Source organism: Monodelphis domestica, chromosome 1 (genome assembly GCF_027887165.1).
Source record: "Monodelphis domestica isolate mMonDom1 chromosome 1, mMonDom1.pri, whole genome shotgun sequence".
Lineage (NCBI taxonomy): Eukaryota > Metazoa > Chordata > Mammalia > Didelphimorphia > Didelphidae > Monodelphis > Monodelphis domestica.
Genome location: NC_077227.1, coordinates 378829066 through 378852873, shown reverse-complemented (window position 1 = coordinate 378852873; position 23808 = coordinate 378829066). Strand labels below are relative to the sequence as shown.

Below are 23808 nucleotides of genomic sequence, written 5' to 3'. Positions count from 1 at the left end.
GATCATTAGTATCTGTGAGGTTTTCTTTACAAAGATGCTAGAGTGGCTTGCCATTTCCTTTTGCAATAACATAAATCAGACAGAGATTAAGGAACTTGCCCAGGATCACACAGCTAGTAAGTGTCTAAAGGCAAAGTTGATCTAGGGCCTTCCCAACTCCAACCTAGCCCTCTATGAGACATCTAGCTGCCCCTTTTGTGAGTATACCACATCTATTTCTCCACAAAATGCTGGCACTGAGTTTCGTTTTTAAAAATTATGCCTACCAATTTGATGCCTGTGACTTGGCACCTCCAAGTTCTTTTAAGTTGCATCTCTTTGATTATTAGTGAAATTACAATTTGGGTTTCCTATTTTAAAACCTGTCTGTTTGCATCTTTTGATGTCCCATAGGGTTCTGCCCTGAATCCTTGTCTTCTTGTTACACTATTTCATTTGGTGATCTCATCAGCTGCCAAAGATTTAATTACCATCTCCATGCTGATGATTCTCAAATCTACCTTTCATGTTCTAACCTCTCTACTGACCTCCAATCTCACATCTCTAGCTGCCTTTTAGACATCTCAAAGTGGATGTCTATTAGACATCTTAAGTTTAATATGTCCAGTTCAGAACTTATTATCTCTCTCCACCGCCCTTAAGCCTCTCCCTGCCTTTTAGTTTAGGGCATTAATATCTTCCCAGTCCCTCAGGCTCACAACCTAGGTTTCATCTTCAACTAAGTCTATGACCATCTATGTTAATCTGTTACCAAGCACTGTTGATTTCACCTTTGCAGCTGCTCTCAAACACAGTCCCTTCTCTCCTCTGGCACAGCCACCATTCCCGTAAGATCCTCACACCTAGACCATTGCTATTTTCTGCTAGGGAATCTTCCTGCCTCAAATTCCTTCCCACTCTAATCCACACTCCATTCATCTACTAAAATGAATTTTCTAAGGCATAGACCTGACCAAGTCACCCTTCTCCCTCATTTGCCTCCCTACCCCCAGCCAGTAAACTATTGACTTCCTATCACCTTAAATTGTTGGTGTTTAAAGTCTTTTATAACCTACCCCATTCCTAATAACCATACACCTTTCCAGTCTTCTTAGACTTTATTCCCAACTGCATCATCTTTCATCTAGTGACACCACTCCAGCCTCCTTGCAGTTCCCATGAACAAGACATTCTCTGTAGGCAAGGCATTTTCTCGGTCTGTCTTCTATGTTCTCCCTTCTCATTTTAGACTACTGACTTCCCTGACTTCCTTTAAGTCCCAACTAAAATCTCATCTTCTACAGGAAACCTTTGCACCTAGTGCCCTCCCTCTTTTAATTCTTTCCCATTTATCTTCTATATAGATCGTACAGATTTGTTTGCATGTTGCCTTCCCCCATTAGACTGTAAGCTCCTTAGGGGCAGAGACTGTCTTTTACACTCCTTTTGTACCATTGCACTTAACACAATGCCTTATTCACAGTCAGCACTTAATAAGTGTTTATTGACTTATTAGCCAAATTTATCCATTCTGGAATGGAAATTATCTTTATGAATTTTTAAAACTTTTCCTTATATGCTTTAGATATTAAATATTTAACCTGACATTTGTCACAAAAATTATTCCCAGTCTGTTAGTTTTCTTTAATTTTTTAATTTTAATGTTTAATTGTTTAGAACATTTTTTTCCTAATGTAAGTCAAACACTTCTAAAATTTTAGAAGCAAAAAGTTCTTTCACTTATTGAATTGAAAAAAATGTCTTACCCTTCAACAGCTAAGGCAAATACATTATACCATTCTTCCTTTTTATTTTCTTTTATAGTTTGGGGTTTTTTTTGTTATGTTTAAGTTCTTCTTCCAGATGGAACTCACTGTTATATGTGATGTGAGACATAAGCTTAAATCAATTTTGCTAAATTGCCAACTGACTTTCCCCAAGTACATTTATTAAATAATGAATCCTTCTCCTAGTTTTTATTTTATATAGATTTATCAAACACTAATCTTTGGTATACATATAGTTTGCTATCTAGATTCCATTTCATTGATCTATTTCTCCATTTTCTTCCAGTACAAATAGTTTTTTTGACAACCACTTTGTAATATGTTTTAAGTCTGGACTTCCTCTTGTTCTCTTGACATTGAAAAGATGTTCCAGGGGAATACATGGGCTATCCATCATTCATCCCTTGCTCTTGCTACATGCTGGCCCATCTCCTTTTCTGGTTATAAATCTCTCTGTTGGCATCTTCTGTGTCTACTTCCCCTCCTCTTATGCAATTTTTGGTATAGTGTGTTGTACTCTACTCCTCTTCTCCATGGACTTCTCTGATGCCAGTGATATAGCTTTTTAAATGACTGGGTTGAGATTTTTCTTTTGACTTGATACAATTTAAAGCATTATTTCCCAACTCCAAATCTAATTTTTCCTGCTACAATAAATATACTCTATTCTCTTCTCAGCAACTTTGGATTAGCAGCTCAGTCTGGCTTAAGGACTAGGAACAGCATTGAGAGGGCATTTATGGTGCCAAGGAAAGAAAGAGAGGATTCTTTGAAGTGTCTGAGTTTTAGGAAGTAACATCATTTGGTAATCAAAGTTTTGTATATGGTTAAAATTTGCAGCAGATTGGTAGTTAGGAAATGCTGGATATACTTAAAATTATGAAATACTGATAGAAGCTCACTGAAATCCATTGAATATGCATTTTGTTCATACTATGTCTAGCCATCTGTATATTCATTTTTAAATTTTAAGACTTTATTTGTTCCTTTTTAATAAATAACTAATGGAAAATTCTAGATTATGATGGGAAAACATATTGTTTGCATGTGGTGGACACTTAATCATTAAGAGGATCAGATCAATAGGATGTAATAAAATTATTAGAATGTCAATTCTTGGAAGGCAGGAACTCATTTTCATTTTATCTTTGACTATCTGATACCTCGTACAGTGCCTTCACACACAGTATGTGCTTTTAAAACTGTCCATTGAATTGAGAACATGTATTGTCCTGTTTTCATCTTTATGCTGCACTGACTAGTAGAGATGAAGATACTTATTCATGTCTCTATTAGCTAATGATTAACTGATATAAAGATATGTATTCCATTTATTTCAGTCATTCAACGAACATTTATTGGTGCTCTATTGTATTCATCTATGTGCCAGATACAGAAGAGACTGTGAGAGATTATATTCTACTGAGGTGGCCCAATGTGTCCACAAGTGAATAGACACAGGATATATACAAATAAAAAGAAAGTAACACTAACACTCAGAGAATCAGGAAAAAACTTTTTGAAAGTTTTTTACTGTAAGCATAAAGAGAGCTAGAGAATTATTTTTCCTACCCACTTCTGTATTATTAGAGCACACGTCACTTTTCTATATAGCATACACATACAAAAATGTCTTTTGCTAGAGATATTATATTAACATCAGTTAAGTTAGTTTATGTAAAGTAAATCTTATTTGTTCCATTAATATCAATGATAAAATCTAAGATGGGTTCTTTTTCAGAAATTGGAAGTAGAAGTAGATGCTCCTTTTAGACTGATTTGAAAATATTGTCCAGGAGGGGTCTGAAATGGCAGGCAAATTGGAATCATTGTACATCTATAGTACTATGCTGGCAGGAAGTTACAGTGCCTTATAACAGTTCTCTATTCCTTTAAAGCATCTTTTAAAATTTTTGCATCCACTGTAGCCCTGGACAAGTCACTGTTTAGCCCTTAGAACCAATACCAGAGGGTTTAAAGTAAACCAAATAAACCAAAATAAACCAAAGGGTTTAAAGTAAAGGCATAAATTAAAAAACACAAAAACAAAACATAGGTATGGGTTTAAAAAATTTTTTTAGCATCTCCCCTCTCTAGTTAAGCACACACACAGAGAGACAGAAAGAGTGTGTTGGGTTCCAAGAATTTTCCCCTTCCTGCAAAGACACAACTCTAAATAGTTTGGTCCTGTTGGAAAACCCTGTAAGTCAAATGGTTGTAAAGTCATTGTTACTAAATTGATCTATTCTTTTATACTTTTCAGGTGATTGAGAAGAACCTAAGTGGCTGGTGGTATATCCAAATTGATGATAAGGAAGGCTGGGCCCCAGCAACATTCATTGACAAGTACAAGAAAACAAGCAATGCCTCAAGACCTAACTTCTTAGCCCCATTGCCTAATGAAATGACACAGCTGCGCCTGGGGGAGGCCATGGTAGAAAACAGCACAAGCCATGAAGCAACTGGCCCCTCTCGGCCTTTACCTGAAGCACCGCATAATGGCATGGACTGTGGCATGCCTTGGTCCAAAGAATGGAAGGGGAAGGAGGGCCATCGGAATGTCTCTTTAGATATGGCCGCATCAGCTGGATATGAGGAAATCTCTGACCCAGACATGGAAGAGAAGCCCAGCCTCCCACCACGGAAGGAGTCCATCATCAAATCAGAAGGGGAACTGCAAGAGAGAGAGCGACAGCGGATGGAGCAGCTCAGAGGGTCCCCCAAACCCCCTGGAATGATTCTGCCCATGATTCCACCAAAACACATGCCCCCACCGAGGGACAACAAGAAAACAGAGCTGAAATCAGAGAAAGGCAAATTATTTCAGCAAAAAAATGAAATGGGGCTAGAGTGTGGGCACAAAGTACTCGCCAAAGAGGTAAAGAAGCCAAACCTCCGTCCCATCATCAAGCCCAAAGCTGAACTGCCTGAAGATAAACCTGAGTCTTTTACCCAGAACCCCTTCTTGAAGTCTAAACCTCAGGTTAGACCAAAACCAGCTTCTTCCCACAGGACAGAGCCACCTCAAGCTGAGGATAGGTTGGATATCTGCAACCTTAGGAGCAAGCTCCGACCTGCTAAGTCTCAGGAGAAGTCATCAGAAGAAGAGAATCACCACCTAAGTGGAACTCATGATGTCTCCTTCAGCAACAGTTTGCTTTCAGGGGAAGCTTCTGGCAGGCCTCTGGAGCGAGCCACGGTAGACACCAAGTTCATTCCTAAACAGGACAGTCTCACAGCAAAGGACATTTCCTCAAAAGTCCCCCCAAGGCCAGCCAAGACAACCGATCCTATGCCTAAGAGTAGTCCTACCACTTCCAAAGAGTCACCACAGCAGAGACCAGTAGTACCTCCTCGGAGGCCACCACCTCCCAAGAAAGCCTCCTCCTCTTCCAGGCCCCTTCCTGAGACCAAAGTGCCATATCGAGAGGCAAATGAGGTCAAGACTGCTCCAGCTCTTGGCCGACCCATGCTTGTCCCTCCAAAGGCCAAACCTTTCCTGCCTGGTACAGGAGGCCAAGAAGAGGTCAAAGCAAAAAGTGGGCTCGGGCCAAAAGCAGCAACCAAGCTAGGAGAAGCAAGGGAGAAACCAGTTGCTGCACCTTTCTCCACTACAGAAGTCCCCAAAGATACATTATATGTGGCTATGGCCAACTTTGAAGGGGATGAGGAGACCAGTGGCTTCCAGGAGGGGACTGTATTTGAAGTACGCGAAAAGAATAGCAGTGGCTGGTGGTTCTGTCAGGTTCTAAGTGGAGCGCCTTCTTGGGAAGGCTGGATTCCTTCCAACTATCTAAGAAAGAAGCCATAGTTCTCACTGTCCTTGTAGGATCTATCCTTCCAATATCTCCATTGGTTTCACCTGGGTATTTAATTAGCTTCTTAACTTATCATTTTCTATGAGGCTTTAAAAGGAAATGATTCCCAATGCATTGGGCTTTCCCAATCTGGAAGGAGCATGGAGAATGTATCTCCCAGCCTCAATGTAGTTTAATTCCATTCTTTGGTAATTGTCCTACTTATAAGGAGATTTAGTCCATCATGAGTGGTAATAAGTCTCCAATGTTACCATCTCCAGGCCAAATGGCCAACTCCACTTCTATTCTTCAGTCTCTTTTCATGTGTAATTTGAGAGGGTTAGATGAGACCAAAGTCCCTTCTAAATGTTTTCAGTTACCCACAGAAAGTAGTGTTTTAATTGGGAGAAACAAGTTCTTGCTAGAACAAGAGCAGTTATTCATCCAGTAGCTCTAACACAGCATCCAAGAACCAGAAGCTGCCCTTTCACCAGAATATGCTGGTATCCAGAATCTAACTAGCAAAGGTACTGAGATATCGGATCCTATAGCAAACCTAGAAATTCCTCTGAGCATCTAAAAGTTAATCAACCTTGATTAAATATGAAGCCAGGCTCAGTGTCCCAGGATAAGCCTTGCAATGATTCCCCTTTCACATGACCATCAGACTCAAGTTCACCACCACTGAGCCTTTTCCTAAAATCTTGTTGTTTGCAGAAATACCTGCTGCCACAAAGGACCTGTGTGCTTTTTCTAATCTTAACAGGTCTTTCCTTCATTAAGGTTATGGTCATCTCTGACTTGGAGAGGGACAATCTTTCCTCACATGCCATGGAAGTAGAAGAAGACAAGGACAGAAGTCCGCTAAATCTGCATTTGTTTTTGTTTTTGTTTTTTTGCACTCTGGAAAAAGCTTTATATCTTAGAAGGGTGATTCCATACCCTAAGGCAGTACAGCATTCAATACATGCTTTGGATATCACTTAATCCCAGGGTTACTTAGAACTGGTTATCAGCCACCTTTTTCTTTCATTATGGTGCTTTTCGAATATGGGACTCTGTCCTTCATGGGCAACCCAACTGTACTTGGGGGACAGAGGAAGGCGGGCCTGAAATAGGAATTGACAGCTAGCTGATGTAAGCTAGGGCAATGGAGCACTTTGGCTCCCAAAAGCTATGAGACAAGGATTCTAAATGTTCCTACTTCTAAACGAACCACAGTGCCCTCCTCTCTCTTCCCTTACTCCACCACTTTCTCTACCCACCGCTCCTTCCTTCCCCTAAATGTATCTCATCCTAATTGTTCCTTAGGATTCCAGGAGGAATCATTGTGTGTTCATTACACAGCATCTCATCTTTCAAATGGGGGCAAATGCTTAGGGATAGAGCTGCTAAAATCCGTGGCACAGGCCAGGTGAAAGGCTGAGATCCATCAACTTCAGTTGGTATGGGGTGAGGGTAGGGAGAAGAGATTAGGGAAACCCCTAAATGGCTAGCCTCATAAGTACACAGCTCAAGCACCCAGTCAACATTTGACAAACTCTCATTAAGTGCCTACTTTGTGTCACACATTATGTTAGGGGCTAGGAAGACAAAAGCAAAAATGAAATAGTCCTTACCCTTAAGGAGCTCATGTTCTATTGGGAAATAAACAAGTACAAAGGAAAGTATATACTAAATGCAAGGTAATTGGAGGGGTGAGGTGGTGGTACTAGTAACTGGGGGTATTAGGAAAGACTTCCTGTTGAAGGTGACATTGTGATGAACCTTAAAAGAAAGGAGAAGAGATTCTAAGAGGAAGAGGTGGGTGAAAGCTGCCATTTGTTTAGTCCAGTGATTTAGTGGCAAGAGATAAGAACTAAGTCCTAGTTGAAGATTCCCACGAATGTTCTGCTATACTCTTAATTCCCCATATCTGGAAAGCAGCCAAGTTTTCCATAGTGCTTTTGCATCTTTTAAGCCACTTTGTCCTCAAAACCTTGTGATGTAAGTTGGGCAACATTTATTTACCCCACTTGACAGATGAATCAGAGTCACATTTTGTTCATGTTACTTTGCTAATTTTTTTAAGAGAAGCAAGATGAGAACCCAGGCATCCTGCCTGGTAGTCCAGAGACCAGACTGTTTCAGGCCAAAAGAAATCATGACTAGGAAGCATAATTTGTTGGGAAGAGTGGTTAGTTTGGAATCAGGCAACTTGGATTTGAATTCCAGCTCTATCGGTTAATAATAATTACTTGACCTTGGGCAAGTCATTTAAATTCAGTCTGCCTCATTTTCCTCAACCATAAAAATGAAGTTGTTTTAGATGATCTCTAAGGTACCTTCTGACTCTAATTTTTTGATCCCATGATCTCCTGTGGAAGGAACAAAAGGAGCAGTGGCTTCAAGTGACCAGTGGCACAGTTGGAAGCAGGGATGTACTTTCCTTCCTATTGTTTTCAAAAACAAGCCAGCTCTAGCCCATCCTTTTCATGGTGTTTATGTCCATTTTCCTGGGAAGACAATTCCCCATACATATTCTCAATTAGAAAGGTGGGAGTATAAAAGTCTGTTCTCTCATACTTAATACTTTTGGAATGTTGCTTTTTTTTTTTTTAAGTGGCCATTAATGCCCTCAGAGAGGGGAAAAGCCTAATCAAAATTTTCCCAAGATTTCAGAGTGAATGTTAATCTCATGTTCATTATTTGTCCCTTTCTCTAAGGGAATCAATGTGTAGCCCCAGGGAACCTATCAGTCTGGGACCATAGGCTTGAGTGTTTCTCCTATTTCTGATTGGCCTCCTCCATCACTGTCTTTGGAAATCACTTGAGAAGATAAGCAGCAAGGGAGATGAGGATAAAGAATCTTAATGACTTTGAGAATAACCTTGGCAAGTCTGAGCACTCAGGACCCTTCTGTCATTCCTGAAGCTCTGATTGTCAGAGAATGGAACCACCTATCAGAGCTGAGCTAACATTTGATAGTTTACCTGATACTTTCCTGGATTTTACTTCATTTTGGAAAGGAAAACCACATATTTTGTTATAGTCCTGCTTCCTGGTTTCATTCAACCATTCATCAAATATTTACCAAGTGCTCACTATATAGAGGGCACCACACTAAGCACCATAATAGCTGCAGACATGAAGAAGTCACAAATCCTTGGCCTCAAAGATCTTTGAGGTCTCTACCAACCTAAGGTGGTTTGACTTACTGTCACAGTCATTCTGCAAATGATGTCTATCCTACAGCAACTGCACCACCTCCCTCCTGTTCTTTATTCTGGGGAATTTTATTACACATTGAAGTCACTAAAATGGTTGATGACTCTCTCCCTGGAGTCAGCTCAATTGGAAGCCACGTTTCCTTACTTTCTGTAGCAGCCTTTTCAATTTGAATCTGTAGCACAGGTCTTTATTTCTCTTTTCTCTTTCATTTCACTAATGGGTCCTTCCCAGCCAGGTTAAGATAGGGTTATTCAGTGTGGTCTGATGCTATAGCTGAGGGTCTTTGCATTCTTGCTTGATGACAGGTTTAGATAATGCTTTGGGATTGTTGTGGTAATTTCACAAATCTATGATTTAGGGTGGTTTGGGTACTCTTCACTAATACTTATTGTGATACCTCTCAGCCCCAAAAGATGTTCTTCATGACTTGCCATGGCTTAAAAATCTATCATGCTCCAGGCACCCTGATGATGAGCCACTTGTAACATTGAGAAGCTAGTCTTTGAATCAGATATTCATTCTGTCCACAAGACTCTGTGACCCTGCAGAAAAGAGTCAGCAGTTGCCTCAAAGTGCTAAAGGGTTATAAGCAGTGTTTTTGTGAAATCTTTTTCTTAAATCAAATGAACTTTTTATCATATAGACTCTCCCATCCCATCCCACCTTCAAACAAGTCAAAGACAGGTTAGCTTCTTGTATAACCCCATATCTTGCTCTGGACCAAAATTCCAAGCTAAATACCAACCCAAGAAGCATAGAAATGTGATTGGATTTCCACATCCCTGTTTACCAAATTATGTCAAATACTTAATTCTTAAACCTGCTATACTAAAACTGCTTGGGGTGAATCTGCATCATAGCACAGTCTCTCATTCAGCTTCACTCCTAAAACCTCTCCGACAAAGAATATTTTTCACATTAAATTGTATTCCCAAGCAGTGTTGTACACTTGACTCAGAATCCAATACCTACTTTCAAATTACAGCCTTATCACTTAACCTCTCAGCCTCAATGTTCTCTTCTGTATATAAAGAAGACATTGGACTAGATGACTCCCAAGGTTCCTTTCAGCTCCAAATCTATGATTCTGTGTTCCTGTACCATATGTTATAAAGAAAGCTGGACCTCTAGCCTTGTACAAGCTATTTTTTTTTTTACTGTATACTGGAAGTCCTTTGGGCCCCAAGTCAGGCACATCTGTAAGAAATACTAAATTGGATCTGCCCCATCAGGGACTCGTCCTGTTTGCATCATGTAATTTTCAAAGTAAAATTAATAGATTTTAAAACAGCCCACTTATAATTCTCTTGCCAAGTAAAACTCTCAAGAGCTAACTCTCCACCAGAAAACCAATGGAAGATGGAAAACCAATTGCCATAAAGTTTTTTTTTTAAGTCATGTGACAAATCACATGGGTATAATAATGGCAGTCATGGTTCTTAGCCAATCTACCACTGCGTGGTAGTCAGTATTTTGTCGCTCCTGTTCAGTATAGAAATGGAAGGTACAGTTCCTGCCCTCCAGGAGCATATGTTAAGATGTGGTGAGGACCACATGGAAAATATGCAATTTATATCATGGCTGCTATTCTTTCAGTCCAATTTTGCTTGGTTTTACTTTCCTTGCTACTGCTGCTGTAACTAATTACACCCCACTGAATCACAGTAGGGTCTTTCGTTCCTCTTTTGACTGTTAAGTTAAATACTAGACAAGACTTTTAACCTGCAGCCTTTCCCCCAGGTTCCTTATATCTATCTAGTTTCCCACACCCACCTCTTCCAGACTTGTATATACTGTGACCAGTCAATAATCCAGAGACCAAAGATTGCCTGTTACAGGATCCTGAAGTCTGATTTGGTGGGGAAAGGATGAGTCATGAAAATTACAGTGGCCACATTGGCGTCATTGATACAGTATTTGTGCCATGAGAGCTGCTCAGTCCTTTGACTTGGTAGAGCTATGCTTAGACCTTCCCTCTATTCCCACCCTCAACCCGCCACCTCTGGCAACTACTGTCAGGGGTACTGGTGTCTGGGAACAACCCCCAGCAATACCTGCTATCCTAGGACAGTCCTATTGAAACTGTGGCACAGATCAGGTGGATCCATGATCTATTCCTAATCCAGGAACCACCAACCACTAATTTGTGCCATCAGTATTTTTCAGATCTATCTAATATTGGCTAATAGCTAATAAGGTTACACTTTTTCAGCTGGGAAAGTTCTCTGCTGACTTCCTTTGCTACAAGGTCTCCAACATGATCTTGTACCTTGTTAAAACATTCCATATTCCATCTTGTTTCTGACCCTTCAATTCCAAATCAAACATCCTTAACTCCAAACAGTGACAAGAGGCCAGATAGAAGAACCTCTGTCATTCCAAGGAAGGTTTTTCAGAGGCCTTTCCTTAAAGACATAAAAGAGCAATAGTTGTTACTTTCTTGGAAGAAAAAAAAGTGAACCCAATGTATTATGCTAATTGTCAGCAATAAGAACAGCACCCCCCCACCTCCTGTAACCTAGATCAGGAACATTAGTATATCCAATCTGATTTCTCATAAACTTTAGGAAATGAGCCCTGCATGGGCTGAATCCAAACACTTTGTGTGTTTCATAGAATAAAGCTTAAGAATCTTGGCTATTCCAGAACTTCTCTTACTCAACAAATTCTCTGATGGTTATTTCTGTTTGTTTCCTTATAACACATAAACTTATATAAATATATATGTGAGGGGAAAGGGGATCAGAACATTAACTGTAGCATGTGTAGGCTATATACTTCACCAGTAGACTCTTTTCTTTCCTTTTTTTTAAATAAAACAAAATGCTTGACTGGTTTCAAGCTTCATTGTGAATGCAGAGTCTGTGTATTTTATTTGACCAAACTAAAATAAAAAGACCTCCATGAATAGCAAAGAAGGAGTACACAGAAGTAGCTTTGTACCCTAGGATATCCATGAAAGATGGTTAATCTGGTGAATTATACAAACTCCCCCACATGGATGCTTTTATGGGATTCCCAGAAATTCACATGAGACGGTCATTGGCACATCCACTGAGTATGTGATTCATTCTTGTGGCAGAAAAGTACATTTGCCAGTTCTCTTTTGTCTTCTTTCTTGGAGGTCCCCTGATCACTGCAGTCAGTACAAGGAAGAAACCCTGAGCCAGTTGAGGTTTATAATGAAGAAGAATCTAAAGGGAGGGATTAGCACAGAAGAGGAGAGCACTGGTTAAGGAGTCTGAGAACCTGGGTTTGAATGCTGACTTGGATGCCACTTGTGTGACCTTGGACATGGCTATAACTTCCTAAGCATCCATTTTTTCACCGGTGAAAATGAGAGCAAGGGGTGGAGGGTGTGTATAGAGGACTGTGTATGGGCTCTAGAATTCAAAACCACCTCTACTGATTACAACCTGTATGATATTGGCAAGTCACTTAACTTCCCTAGGCTTCCTATCCCCAACTTTAAAATGAGGGGAACAAACTAGGCAGTAACAACAATGATAGTAGCTAATATTTATATCGTGCCTACTATGCATCAGGCATTATGCTGCGTACTTTACAATTATCTGGTTTGATCCTCACAACCTTAGATAGCAGGTATTGCTATGGCCCCATTTACAGATGAGAAAATGGAAGCAAGTAGAAGTTAAATTACTTACCCAGGATTACACAGCTGGTAAATGTTTGAGAGCACATTTGAACCAAGGTTTTCTGGACTTCTGACCCAGCATTACATCCACTGTGCCACCTACCTATCCCCATCCTCTGAGAGAGAGCTTTCAGCTCTAGATACATAATCTTAAGTAGGATTCCCAAGTCCCAAAGACTTAAGCAAGATTTGGATGGGGGGGGGGGATTTATATCTTTCATGGCTAAATGGTATAGAAGAATTGGGGACAAAATGCCAAAGGCATGCCAATGCCCCATTGGAATGATTTACTGGGTGCTTTTAAAAGGCAAATATATATAATTAGTTGAATGTAAATAAACCTGTTTACTAATCACCTATGTTCCAGTCACACTTGGAGAAACAAAGATCTTAAATCCCACTAAATTGACTAAAGCACATCTCTAATGAGGCTAACTTTAGGTTCAGTCCCTTGGGGGTCTAGTTACCATTATTCAGGAAAAACAACCCCAGGAGGGGCTCAGTGGAGAGAAAGCCAGACCTAGAGATGGAAGGCCCTGAGTTCAAATTTCACCTCAAACACTTCATAAGTGTGTGACCCTGGACAAGTCCCTTAACCCCCATTGCCTAGCCCTTACCATTCTTCTGCCTTGGAACTAATACTGTTAGTATCAATTCTAGGATAGAAGGTAAGGGTTTAAAAACAAAACAAAACACAGTCCCAGACTGCATTCCTGAACCCTGCATCTATTTCTATACATGTGAGTCCTTGGTCCCAAAAGAGACAAAGTTAGAACATGGATATCTCCATACAAGTTGATCCTCACTAGGAGAAAATGCTATTTCTTTTTGCTGATGAAGGATGGATCTTATCATAAATGAGAAACTATGACTATAACTATGGTGTTTTCTAATAAGTTTATGTCCTTAGTTCCCCTCTATTAACTCTGTAGTCCCATGTGAGGAGGGTAAAAGAGGGAAGGAAAAATGCCTTTAAAAGAAAGGAGGGAGAGGCAGGAGCATCCCCAAAGCAGTTTACCTCAGCGCAAGAGTGAAGAAAATGAATTCAAGTTGAAAAAGAAAGAGCAAGAGCCCAGCTTCATCTCCTTCCCTTCAACTCCAGCACTGTCTAACCCAGGCCTAAAACACACTGTAGACAGTCAACCTGACACCAATCCAAATTTTAACCAGACTATAATTCTGTGTCCATATTTCACTGTAACCCTAATCCCAAAGAGGTGGGTGGGTAGCATTCAGCACAGTCATCACAAACTCAGGAATCTACACATCGATATTTTATTCTCAGAAACTCCAGGGACCACTGATTCAATCCAACTCAATAAATTTATGAAGTACCTACAATGAATATCTATGGGACCTTGGGAAAGTCACTTCATCTCTCAATGCCTCAGTTTCCCCATTTGTTACTGGTACGTAGTAAGTACTTAATATTCTTGTGACTGATCGATAAAATAAGGAGTTTCCCAGCAGGCTACACTCCTTTGGAGATGGCTCTGCTGGGTTCCTTCTTCCCTTTTATCTTTTTTTTTAGTTTCTTTTTGTGAGGCGTCTTTCCCACTGGAATATAAGCTCCTCCTAGAGGGCAGGTACTGCCTGTCTTTCTTGATGGTCTTTAAGTTCCCTTCCATCAGGGCAGCTAGGTAGCTCAGTAGCTAAAGCAACAGGCCTGAAGGAAAGAGATACTGGATTCCAGTCTGATCTCAGTCAATCCTGGGCAAGTCACAACCCCAATTGCCTAGTCTTTGCCAATATATAGTATCTGTTCTAAGACAGAAGGATCCCTTCCATCTCTCCTTCCAGGATCTCTGACAACAAATCTGACTGTGGTATCAGTCATGTTAGGGAAGCACTGTCAGAACCCAAGAATGCCACAACCCCTGATTAAGAAACCAGCAGGAACCTCCTCCTTCTTCTAGATGCAACACAGGACCTATGATGGACCGCTAAAGATTAGTATAAATCTTTGTGGTACCATAGTGGTGCAACAGCAAAGTTCTCTTAATTTTCTGTGCACTTAAAAAAATTTAGTTTTATTTATGTAAAAATTTTCAGGAGCAGCTGGGTGGCTCAGTAGATTGAGAGCCAGGCCCAGAGATGGGAGGTCCTAGGTTCAAATCTGGCCTCAGAAACTTCCTAGCTGTGTGACCCTGGGCAAGTCACTTAACTCCAATTACCTAGCCCTTATTGCTCTTCTGCCTTAGAACCAATACACACAGTGTTGATTCTAATAAAGAAGGTAAGAGGTTGTTTTTTTTTAAATTCCATTTAGAGTAATCAAAACTGCCCATTTCATCTCATGCAATTGTCTCTATTCCTCCTTTGAGCATGAACTCTTTCCCTATTCCTAGATCTTAAAAGTAATTTCTTGCTTGTTCCTTTAATTGGTTTATTCTATGTACTTTCTAAAGAATCTATGTGGCAGGTAATATAAATGTCATCATCTTCATTTTAGAAAAAAGGACAGCCTAAAACTCTTCAACTATATGATGGCTCTAGAAATTTTGGGTCAGATTTTAAGCATATTTAAATGTTTATTCAGATAGAACTATGTTAGAAATTTGATTTTGGTTAGTTGGAAGATAGGGTGACTAGGTGGCAAATGGGTAAAGTGCTGGGCCTAGAGGCAGGAAGACTCATCTTCCTTAGTTCAAATCTGGCCTCAGATACTTCCTAGCTATGTGACTCTGGGCAAGGCACTTCACCCTGTTTGCCTCAGTTTCCTCATCTGCCAAATAAGCTGGAGAAGGAAATGGTGAACTATTCCAGTATCCCTGCTAAGAAAACCCCAAATGGGGTCATGAAGAGTTAGATAAGACTGAAATGAGTGAACAACTGTTAGAAGGTGATTAGGATGATAGATAACCTTGAAGATCCTTTTTCCACTCTAAAGCTGTGATGCTATATCTCAAATTTCCAAATAACCAAAAATAAACATCTATACATTCTAACTCTAAAAATTCAAATTCTCATTTTTATTCAAAGATATTTTATTTTCCCAATTACAAGTAATAACAATTTTCAACATACATTTTCCAAAATTATAAGATCCAAATTGTCTCCCTCTCTCTCTTCCCTCCCCCCTCAGAGATGGTAAGCAACTTAATCCAGAATATATATATATATACATATAATCATGCAAAACCTACTTCCATATTGGTTATTGTTGTCAGAAAACACTCATATAAAAACCAAAACCACAAAACAAAACCACAAATAAAGTGAAAAATTGCATGCTTTGATCTGTGTTCTGACTCCCACAGTTCTTTCTCTGAAGGTAGATAGCATGATTTGTCATAAGTCCTTCAATGTTCCAGGTCATTGTTAGAACTTTTATTATACAACAAGAGTAGGAATAATTTACGTTTCCAAAGCAATTTAAGGTTTACCCTCTGAAGCCTACATCTTACTCTTGTAACTGTAATTCTTATCCTAAACTCAGAAATGACCCTACGGTCTGCCTCCATCCTGGATGCCATCTGATCAGGCTGTCAACACGATGTTACTGACTGCTTTCAAACTATAAATTTGATTCTATCCTGCCAATGGCCTCTAGCTAACCTTAACCAGATCCCTAACCCTAATTCTCAATGTAACATTACTCGCTACTGAAACTTAATTTTTAATGTTAATATCAATAGATCTTGCATAAACAAAATATCCCTTTAAACGGCAAATACCCCCTTTCCTGAACTTTTGGGAAAAGTTTTAAATATCTAAAATGTGGATCTTGGAGCCCTCTGAATGGATATCTGCATATGCAGTTAACTGTACTTGGAAAAGCAGTCAGAAAACCGGGGAGTTTATTTTTCACCTCATGAAAACATTTTCCTTCTGAGACCTACCAGTTCATGACAGCTCCTAGGACACACTTGTCAGATTTATCAAATGAGATTTGCATATTTGCATATTCTCTGTTCTTCCTTCGACCTCAAAAAATGTTTCTGAACAATGATTAATTAGTTCTCTGTTTCCCATGGCTCACTTTGAAGTAAATGTATTTACTCTATCCCAGAGTTTAGAGGGAAATGCTGTGTATTATATAGTATAGGCAGAGTAAAACAAAAAACTAACCTTCTGATTTGTGATGTTCCTGTGCATATTCATTCTGTAACCTATATAAATGGGTAGGGTTGCTGTTTGGGAAGTCAAATGACCTGGGTTTTAATCCTAGCTAAAACCACTTTAGAGTCTCTATGACTTTGGGCAGGTCACTCAGTATCTAGAGATATCCATTTCCTCCTAAATGAATTAAAGATATTGGACTAGATAACCTCTAAAATCCTTTCCCTCCCTGAACCTGTGATCCAGTCAACTACCTATTTGCAGAGCCTGTAACAAAATCTAATAAAAATAAGTAACAGTAATCATAACAATAATAATAACTAGATCTTAGTTTGTTGTGGTTCAGTCATTTCAGACTCTTCACAACCTCATTTGGGGTGTTCATGGCAAAGATACTAGAGTGATTTGCCATTTCCTTTTCCATTTCATTTTACTGATGAGGAAATTGAGGCAAATAGGGTGTGTGTGACTTGCTCAGAGTCACTCAACTAGTTAAGTGTCTAAGTCTGGATTAGAACTCATATTTTCTTGACTCCAGTCCCTATGCTCTCTATCCATGGTACCACCTAACTGCCTGTGACTTTTATTCAGAGCTTTAAAATTTGCAAAGCACTTTGCAAATGTGATCTCACTTTATTTTAATGACTTTCATTTAAGGTGTCATTGCACTGAATAGAATTTATGTCCCTTGTCCATCAATTGGGGAATGGATGAACAAATTATGGTATCTGATGGTGATGGAATACTATTGTGCTCAAAGGAATAACGAACTGGAGAAATTCCATGTGAACTGGAATGACCTCCAGGAAGTGATGCAGAGTGAAAGGAGCAGAACCAGGAGAACAGTGTACACAGAGACTGATACACTGTGGCACAATCAAATGTAATGGACTTCTCTACCAGAAGTAATGCAATGATCCAGGACAATCCAGAGGAATTTAAAAGAAAGAATGCTATCCACATCCAGAGAAAGAACTGTGGGAGTAGAAAAGCAGAAGAAAAAAATAGGATCGATCACGTAGTGTGACAGAGATATGATTAAAGTTTTGTTTTTAAAAGATATGCAAATATGAATAACATAGACATAGGTTTTAAACAATTATGTGTGTATATATATATATATATATATATATATATATATATATATATATATATAATCCAGTGGGATTACTTGTCAGCTCCAGGAGGGGGGAGAGAAGAAAGGGGCAAAAATCATGAATCATGTAACCATGGGAAAATATTCTAAATAAAAAAAAAAACTTTTTTTTAGTTAAAAAAAAAAGAATTTATGCCCCAGAATGCAGAATTTCAGGAGACTAACTCTGGTGATATGTATGGTTTCCCTCCTCCAGACACACAGTATTGTAAAAAAAAAAAAAAGATAAGTTTGGCTAGTCTTTAAAGTAGTTTCATATTTACTCATTGTCTTTGGTGTGTTCATCCCAGAGTTGTGAGAGAATCTCTCTGTGGAATTATTGCTTAGAATGATCCAAAACTCAGATGCAGCTTGAGCATTTAGTTGTAATTTTGTAATTCTTCTGGCAAATGCTGAGCAGTAAGACCCAATCTTTAAACTCACAGTGGAGGCAATTTTATCTGAGTGTCACTTTCAAAATCTGCCTGGACTCAGAGCTAGTTGTTTTAAACTTTGAATATGGCTAGGGCTTCATAAAGCTTGTCATTTCTTATGTCACTCAGATAGAAGTCTGGGATTCTCTGCCTGCCCTCTAACATGATCAATAACTTCAGATGAGAAGGGACCATGTAAATGAACAGAGGATGAATATAATCAGTTTTTGATGAGGGGTGGGCAGGTAGGTAGCTCAGTGGATTGAGAGCCAGGCCTGGAGATGGAAGGTCCTGGATTCAAATCAGGTATCAGATTCTTTCTAACTGTGTGACCCAGGGCAAGTCACTTAACTCCATTGCCTAGCCCTGACTGCTCTTCTGCCTTGAAACCAATACACAGTATTGATTCAAAGAAGGTGGGAAAGGGTTTCACACACACACACACACACACACACACATTTATACACATGTACCCTTAGTTCCAAAAGAGACAATGTGAGAATATGGATAACTCCAGATAAGTTGATCCCCACAGTAGAAAAATACCTCAGACAAATCTTTTTGTTGTTGAAGAATGGATCATATCATAAAGAAGAAACTAGTAAATATAACTATGCTGTGCTGAATTGTGAATTCCTAAAACAAAATCATTAACTAGTAGAATTTATGCAACTAGTGCCCCTCTACTAACGCTGTAGTCCCAAGAGAGGAAGGTTAAAGAAAGGAAGGGAAAATGCCTTTAAAAGAAAGGAGGGAGAGGCAGGAGCATCCCCAAAGCAGTTTACCTCAGCGCAAGAGTGAAGGAAATGAATTCAAGATGGAAAAGAAAGAGCAAGAGCCCAGCTTCATCTCCTTCCCTTCAACTCCAATACCATCTAACCCAGGCCTAAAACTCACTGTAGACAGTCAACCTGACACCAACCCAAATTTTAACCAGACTATAATTCTGTGTCCATATTTCACTGTAACCCTAATCCCAAACAGGTGGATGGATAGCATTCAGCACAGTCGGCACAAACTCAGGAGCCATTTTACTTCCAGACACTCCAGGGACATTGATTCAATTTAACTCAATAAGCTTTTGATGTACCTACTATGATACTAGGCACTTAGATAAAAATGAAATAAATCCTACCCTTAATCTTTGTTGGATAAAAACATTAGAAATATGAATGCAATCAATAAATGTGCTATATTACAGCAGCATTAGTTTGATTAATATATTACTTTAACATAATTTCATAGCAACTGCTGTGAGTTCAAATTATGAAAATAGCCATCAATTACTTTTTCATGTATAAACACATAGCAATTGGTTATATTTACAGCAATAGGCAACTCTTACGTAGCAATATTTTCATGTGAGCATAAGGTAGATAAGACAAACTACTCTGGATAAATACTGTGTATCTTCAAGAAATTTTTTTTTATATTAGAGAGATCTTTTCAGGGTATCTTCTGAATTATTTACTGGTAAACAATTCCAGGATATGAGTAGAAAGGAAATTAAATTATTTGGGCTTTAAAAAAAAACATACCAATTAAACTGCTAAAATGTTGTTTTAGAGCTGGAGAAAATACTTTTAAGATTCATCTGGAAGAACAAAAGGTCAAGAATATCAAAGGAATCAATGAAAAAATGTGAAAGAAAGTGGAAAGTAGCAAGAGGTCTCAAACTGTATTACAAAGTGATAATCATCACAACAATCTTTCGTGGCTAAGAAATAGAATGGTGGATCAGGGGAACAGATTAGGTCCACAATATCTAGTAATAAATGACCAGAGTAATTTAGTGTTTGATAAATCAATAGACCCAAGTTTGGGGAACAAAAACTCACTATTTGACAAAAAAAAACTGTTGGGAAAACTGGAAAATGGTATGGTAGAGACTAGGAATAGACCAACATCTTATACTGAGTACCAAAATAATGTCAACATGGGTACATGATTTAGTCATAAAGGGTGATACTGTTAGCAAATTAAGAGAGTATGAAATAGTTTACCTGTCAGATCTATGGAGAAGGGAAAAATTTATGATCAAGCAAGTGATAGAGGGCATCATATATAAAATGGATCATTTTTATTATATTAAAAATTTTAGTTAACTTTTTTAATACACATAGAAACAATTTTTGATCATTGTTTTCTGACATTTTGCGATTCAGATTCTCTCCCTCCTCCCTCCTCCTTCCTCCCCACTCCCCAATGCAGTAAATAACAGGTTATATTAATGCTTTCGTGTAATACATACTTCCATAATCTCCATATTATAACTAAAAACATGTATCACATATACAATTAAAAAAAACTCATGAAGGAAATAAAGTGAAGGATGGCATGCTTTGCTCTGCAATGAGATTCTAACACTTCCTTTGTGGATAGTGATTTCTTTTAATCATGAGCCCCTTAAGGTTATCTTGGAGCCTCTTTTTTGCTGATAATAATTTAGTCCTTCATAGTTTATTATCATACAGTATTTCTGTTACTGTATACACTGTTCTGCTGGTTCTGCTCATTTCATTTTGTATCATTTCATAGAAATCTTTCCAGGTTTTCTGAAGTCATCCTATTCATCATTTCTTATGGAGCAATAGTTTTCAATTACAACCGCATGCCACAACTTGTTCATCATTCCTCAACTGATTTCTTCAATTTCTAATTCTTTATCACCACAAAAAGAGCTTCTAAAAATATTTTTGTATGAGAAGATCCTTTTCCCCTATTGCTGATCTCTTTGAGAAACAGACTCAAGAATGGCATTGCTAGATCAAAAGGTATGAATGATTTTATGGCCCTTTTAGCATGGTTCCATATTGTTCTCCAGAATGGTTGTTTCAATTCAGTTCCACTAGCAGTCTTTTAGTGTCAAATTTTTCCCACATCCCTTCCAACATTTATTATTTTCCTTTTTGATCATATTAGCCATTCTAATAGATATGTGGTGATACCTCAGAGTTCTTTGAATTTGCATTTCTCTAATCAACAGTGATTTGGAGCATTTACTCATCTGACTAAAGATCTAATTTTTTCCTCTGAGAACTGCCCATTTATATTTAAGCATTTATCAATTGGAGAATGTTCTGTATTCTTATAAATTTGGCTCAATTCTCTACATATTTGAAAAATGATGTCTTTGTCAAAGACACTTGCTATAAAATTTTTCTCTGACCTCTTGTTTCCCTTCTAATCTTTATTGTATTGGTTTTGTTTGTACAGAAAACTTTTAATTTGATGTAATCAAAAGTATCCATTTAATGTTTTATAATAATGTTCTCTATGTCTTGTTTGCTCATAAATTTTTCTCTTATCTATAAGTCTGATAGGAAAAATTTTCCATGTTCCCTTAATTTGTTTATGATATTCTCCTTTGTTTCTAGGTCAACTATCCATTTTGACTTTATCATGGTGTATGGTGTGAGACATTGTTCTTTATCTGGTTTCTGCCAAATTGTTTTCCAGTTCTCACCACAGTTTTTGTCAGAAAGAGAGTTGCTCCTTCCTAGCTTGGATATTTGGGTTTATCAAACATGAAGTTACTATAGTCATTAACTTTGTGGATTTCCTAACCTATACCATCGATCCACTACTCTATTTCTTAATCAGTACCAGATTATTTTGATAATTACTGCTTTATGGTATAGTTTGAGATCTGATATAACTAAGCCTCCTTCCTTCATATCTTTCTTTTGTTAATTCCCTTAATATCTTTGACCTTTTGTTTTTCCAAATGAAATTTATTATAAATTTTTTCTAGTTCTAGGAAATAATTTTGGGGTAGTTTTTTTGGTATGGCACTGAATAGATTAATTAATTTAAGTAGGAGTATCATTTGTATTATGTTGGCTCAGCCTATCCATGAGCAATTAATATTTTTCCAATTGTTTAGGTCTGACTTTATTTGTGTGAAAAGTGTTTTGTAATTGTGTTCATATGGTTGCTGGTCTTGTTTCAGTAAGTATACTCCTAGGTATTTTATTTTACAGTTATTTTAAATGAAATTTCCTTTTCTATCTCTTGCTGTTGAACTTTGTTGGTGGTAAATAGAAATGTTGATTATTTATGTGGGCTTATTTTGTATCCTGCAACTTTGCCAAAGTTGTTAATTATTTCTATTTGTTTTTCTTTTTTTCTCTGGGGTTCTCTATATATACTACTGTATCATCTGTAAAGAATGATATGTTCATTCTCATTGCCTATTTTAATTCCTTCAATTTCTTTTTCTGTTCTTAATGCCATAGCTAGTTTTTGTATTAAATAGTAGTGTTGATAATGGGTATCCTTGCTTCACTAGGAAGGATTCTAGTTTGTCCCCATTATACATAATGCCTGCTGATGGTTTTAGATAAATGCCCTTTATTACTTTATGGAAAGTGTCTTTTATTCCAATGTTTTCTGTCTTTTAGAATAGATAATGGTATTATATTTTGTCTAAGGTGTTTTCTGCAACTATTGAGATAATCATATAGTTTCAGTTGTTTTTGTTATTGATATGATTGATTATTCTGATTATTTTCCTAATATTGAACCTGAATTGAATATTGCCTGGTATAAAACCCACCTGGTCATGGTGTATGATCCTTGTAACATAATGCTGTCATCTCCTTGAAAGTATTTTATTTGAATTTTTGCATCAACATTCATTAGCAAGATTTTTCTGTAGTTTTGATTATATTAAATTTTAAAAGTTTGATTATATACAAAATCAATGCAACCAAGATTAAAGGGAAAGCAGAAAGCTGGGGCAGTGGTTCATAACAAGTTTCTCTGATAAGTATTTCATTTTTCAAATATGTAGAGAACTGGGTCAGTTTTATAAAATTCTAAGTCATTCTCCAATTGATTAATGATCAAAGGATACAAATAGGTAGTTTTCAGATGAAGAAATCAAAGCTATCTACAGTCATATGAAAAATGCTCTCATTCACTTTTGATTAGAGAATTGCAAATTAAAACAACTCTGAGGTACCCCATTCATACCTATTAGATTGACCAATGTGACAAAAAAAGGAAAATGATCATGTTGGAGGGGATGTGGCAAAATTGGTACACTAATGAGCCTTTGGTGGAGCTGTGATCTGATCCAAACATTCTTGAGAATAAAGTAAAGTGAGCAGAACCAGAAGAATACTTTACACACTAATATCAATATTGTATGCTGAACAACTGTGAATGACTTGGCTATTCTCAACAATACAATTATCCAAGTTGATGAAAAGTACCTTCTGCCTCTAGAGAAATAACTGATAGAGTCTGAGACATGCAATTGGGAAAAATATTTTAAATAATAGCATTCTTTAAAAAAAAATACAGGTCCACCCCCCCCTCAACGTTGCTCTATTTTTAAAAGGTTTATCAGTCACTCTCAAAAAGAAAAAACAAACAAACAGCAAACATTCAGATCTAAACTGTGAATCCAACACAATTTAATTTTTTTAAAAATTCTAACTTAAAAATTGAGGTCAGAAAAAGGAAAAGAACCTAACTACCTAGTTCCCTGAGCCTCTTCAGTAGACACGAATACTACATGTGTTCCCTCAAGGTTCTAGGATACCCTGAGAGGCTGGAATATTTCTTCTCTATAGTGTGCTTAGCTCAAGCTGGTTGGTGGTTGATTTCCTACTTAAAGAGGACTCTGTTGGGGTCCATGTACAATGGGTCTAATCATGATTGATCAGACCAATATGAACTCAGAGAGCTCTACCACAGGACAGGCACAAAGAGACCATATAAACATTTGAGATGAAGATGT

General features: G+C 38.0%; 1 protein-coding gene across 2 annotated transcripts in view; it reads left to right on the top strand.

The window, feature by feature from the left end:
* The window catches only part of SH3PXD2B (SH3 and PX domains 2B), a 164396-nt gene extending 152769 nt beyond the window's left edge, over positions 1-11627 (top strand). For both annotated transcript variants that reach the window (XM_001380503.5, XM_007474016.3), the window contains one exon: positions 4030-11627. In XM_001380503.5, coding sequence (XP_001380540.2) covers positions 4030-5577 — 1548 coding nt within the window. In that variant the 3' untranslated portion in view covers positions 5578-11627. The remainder of the gene's footprint in view (positions 1-4029) is intronic.
* The last annotated feature ends 12181 nt before the right edge of the window (positions 11628-23808 follow it).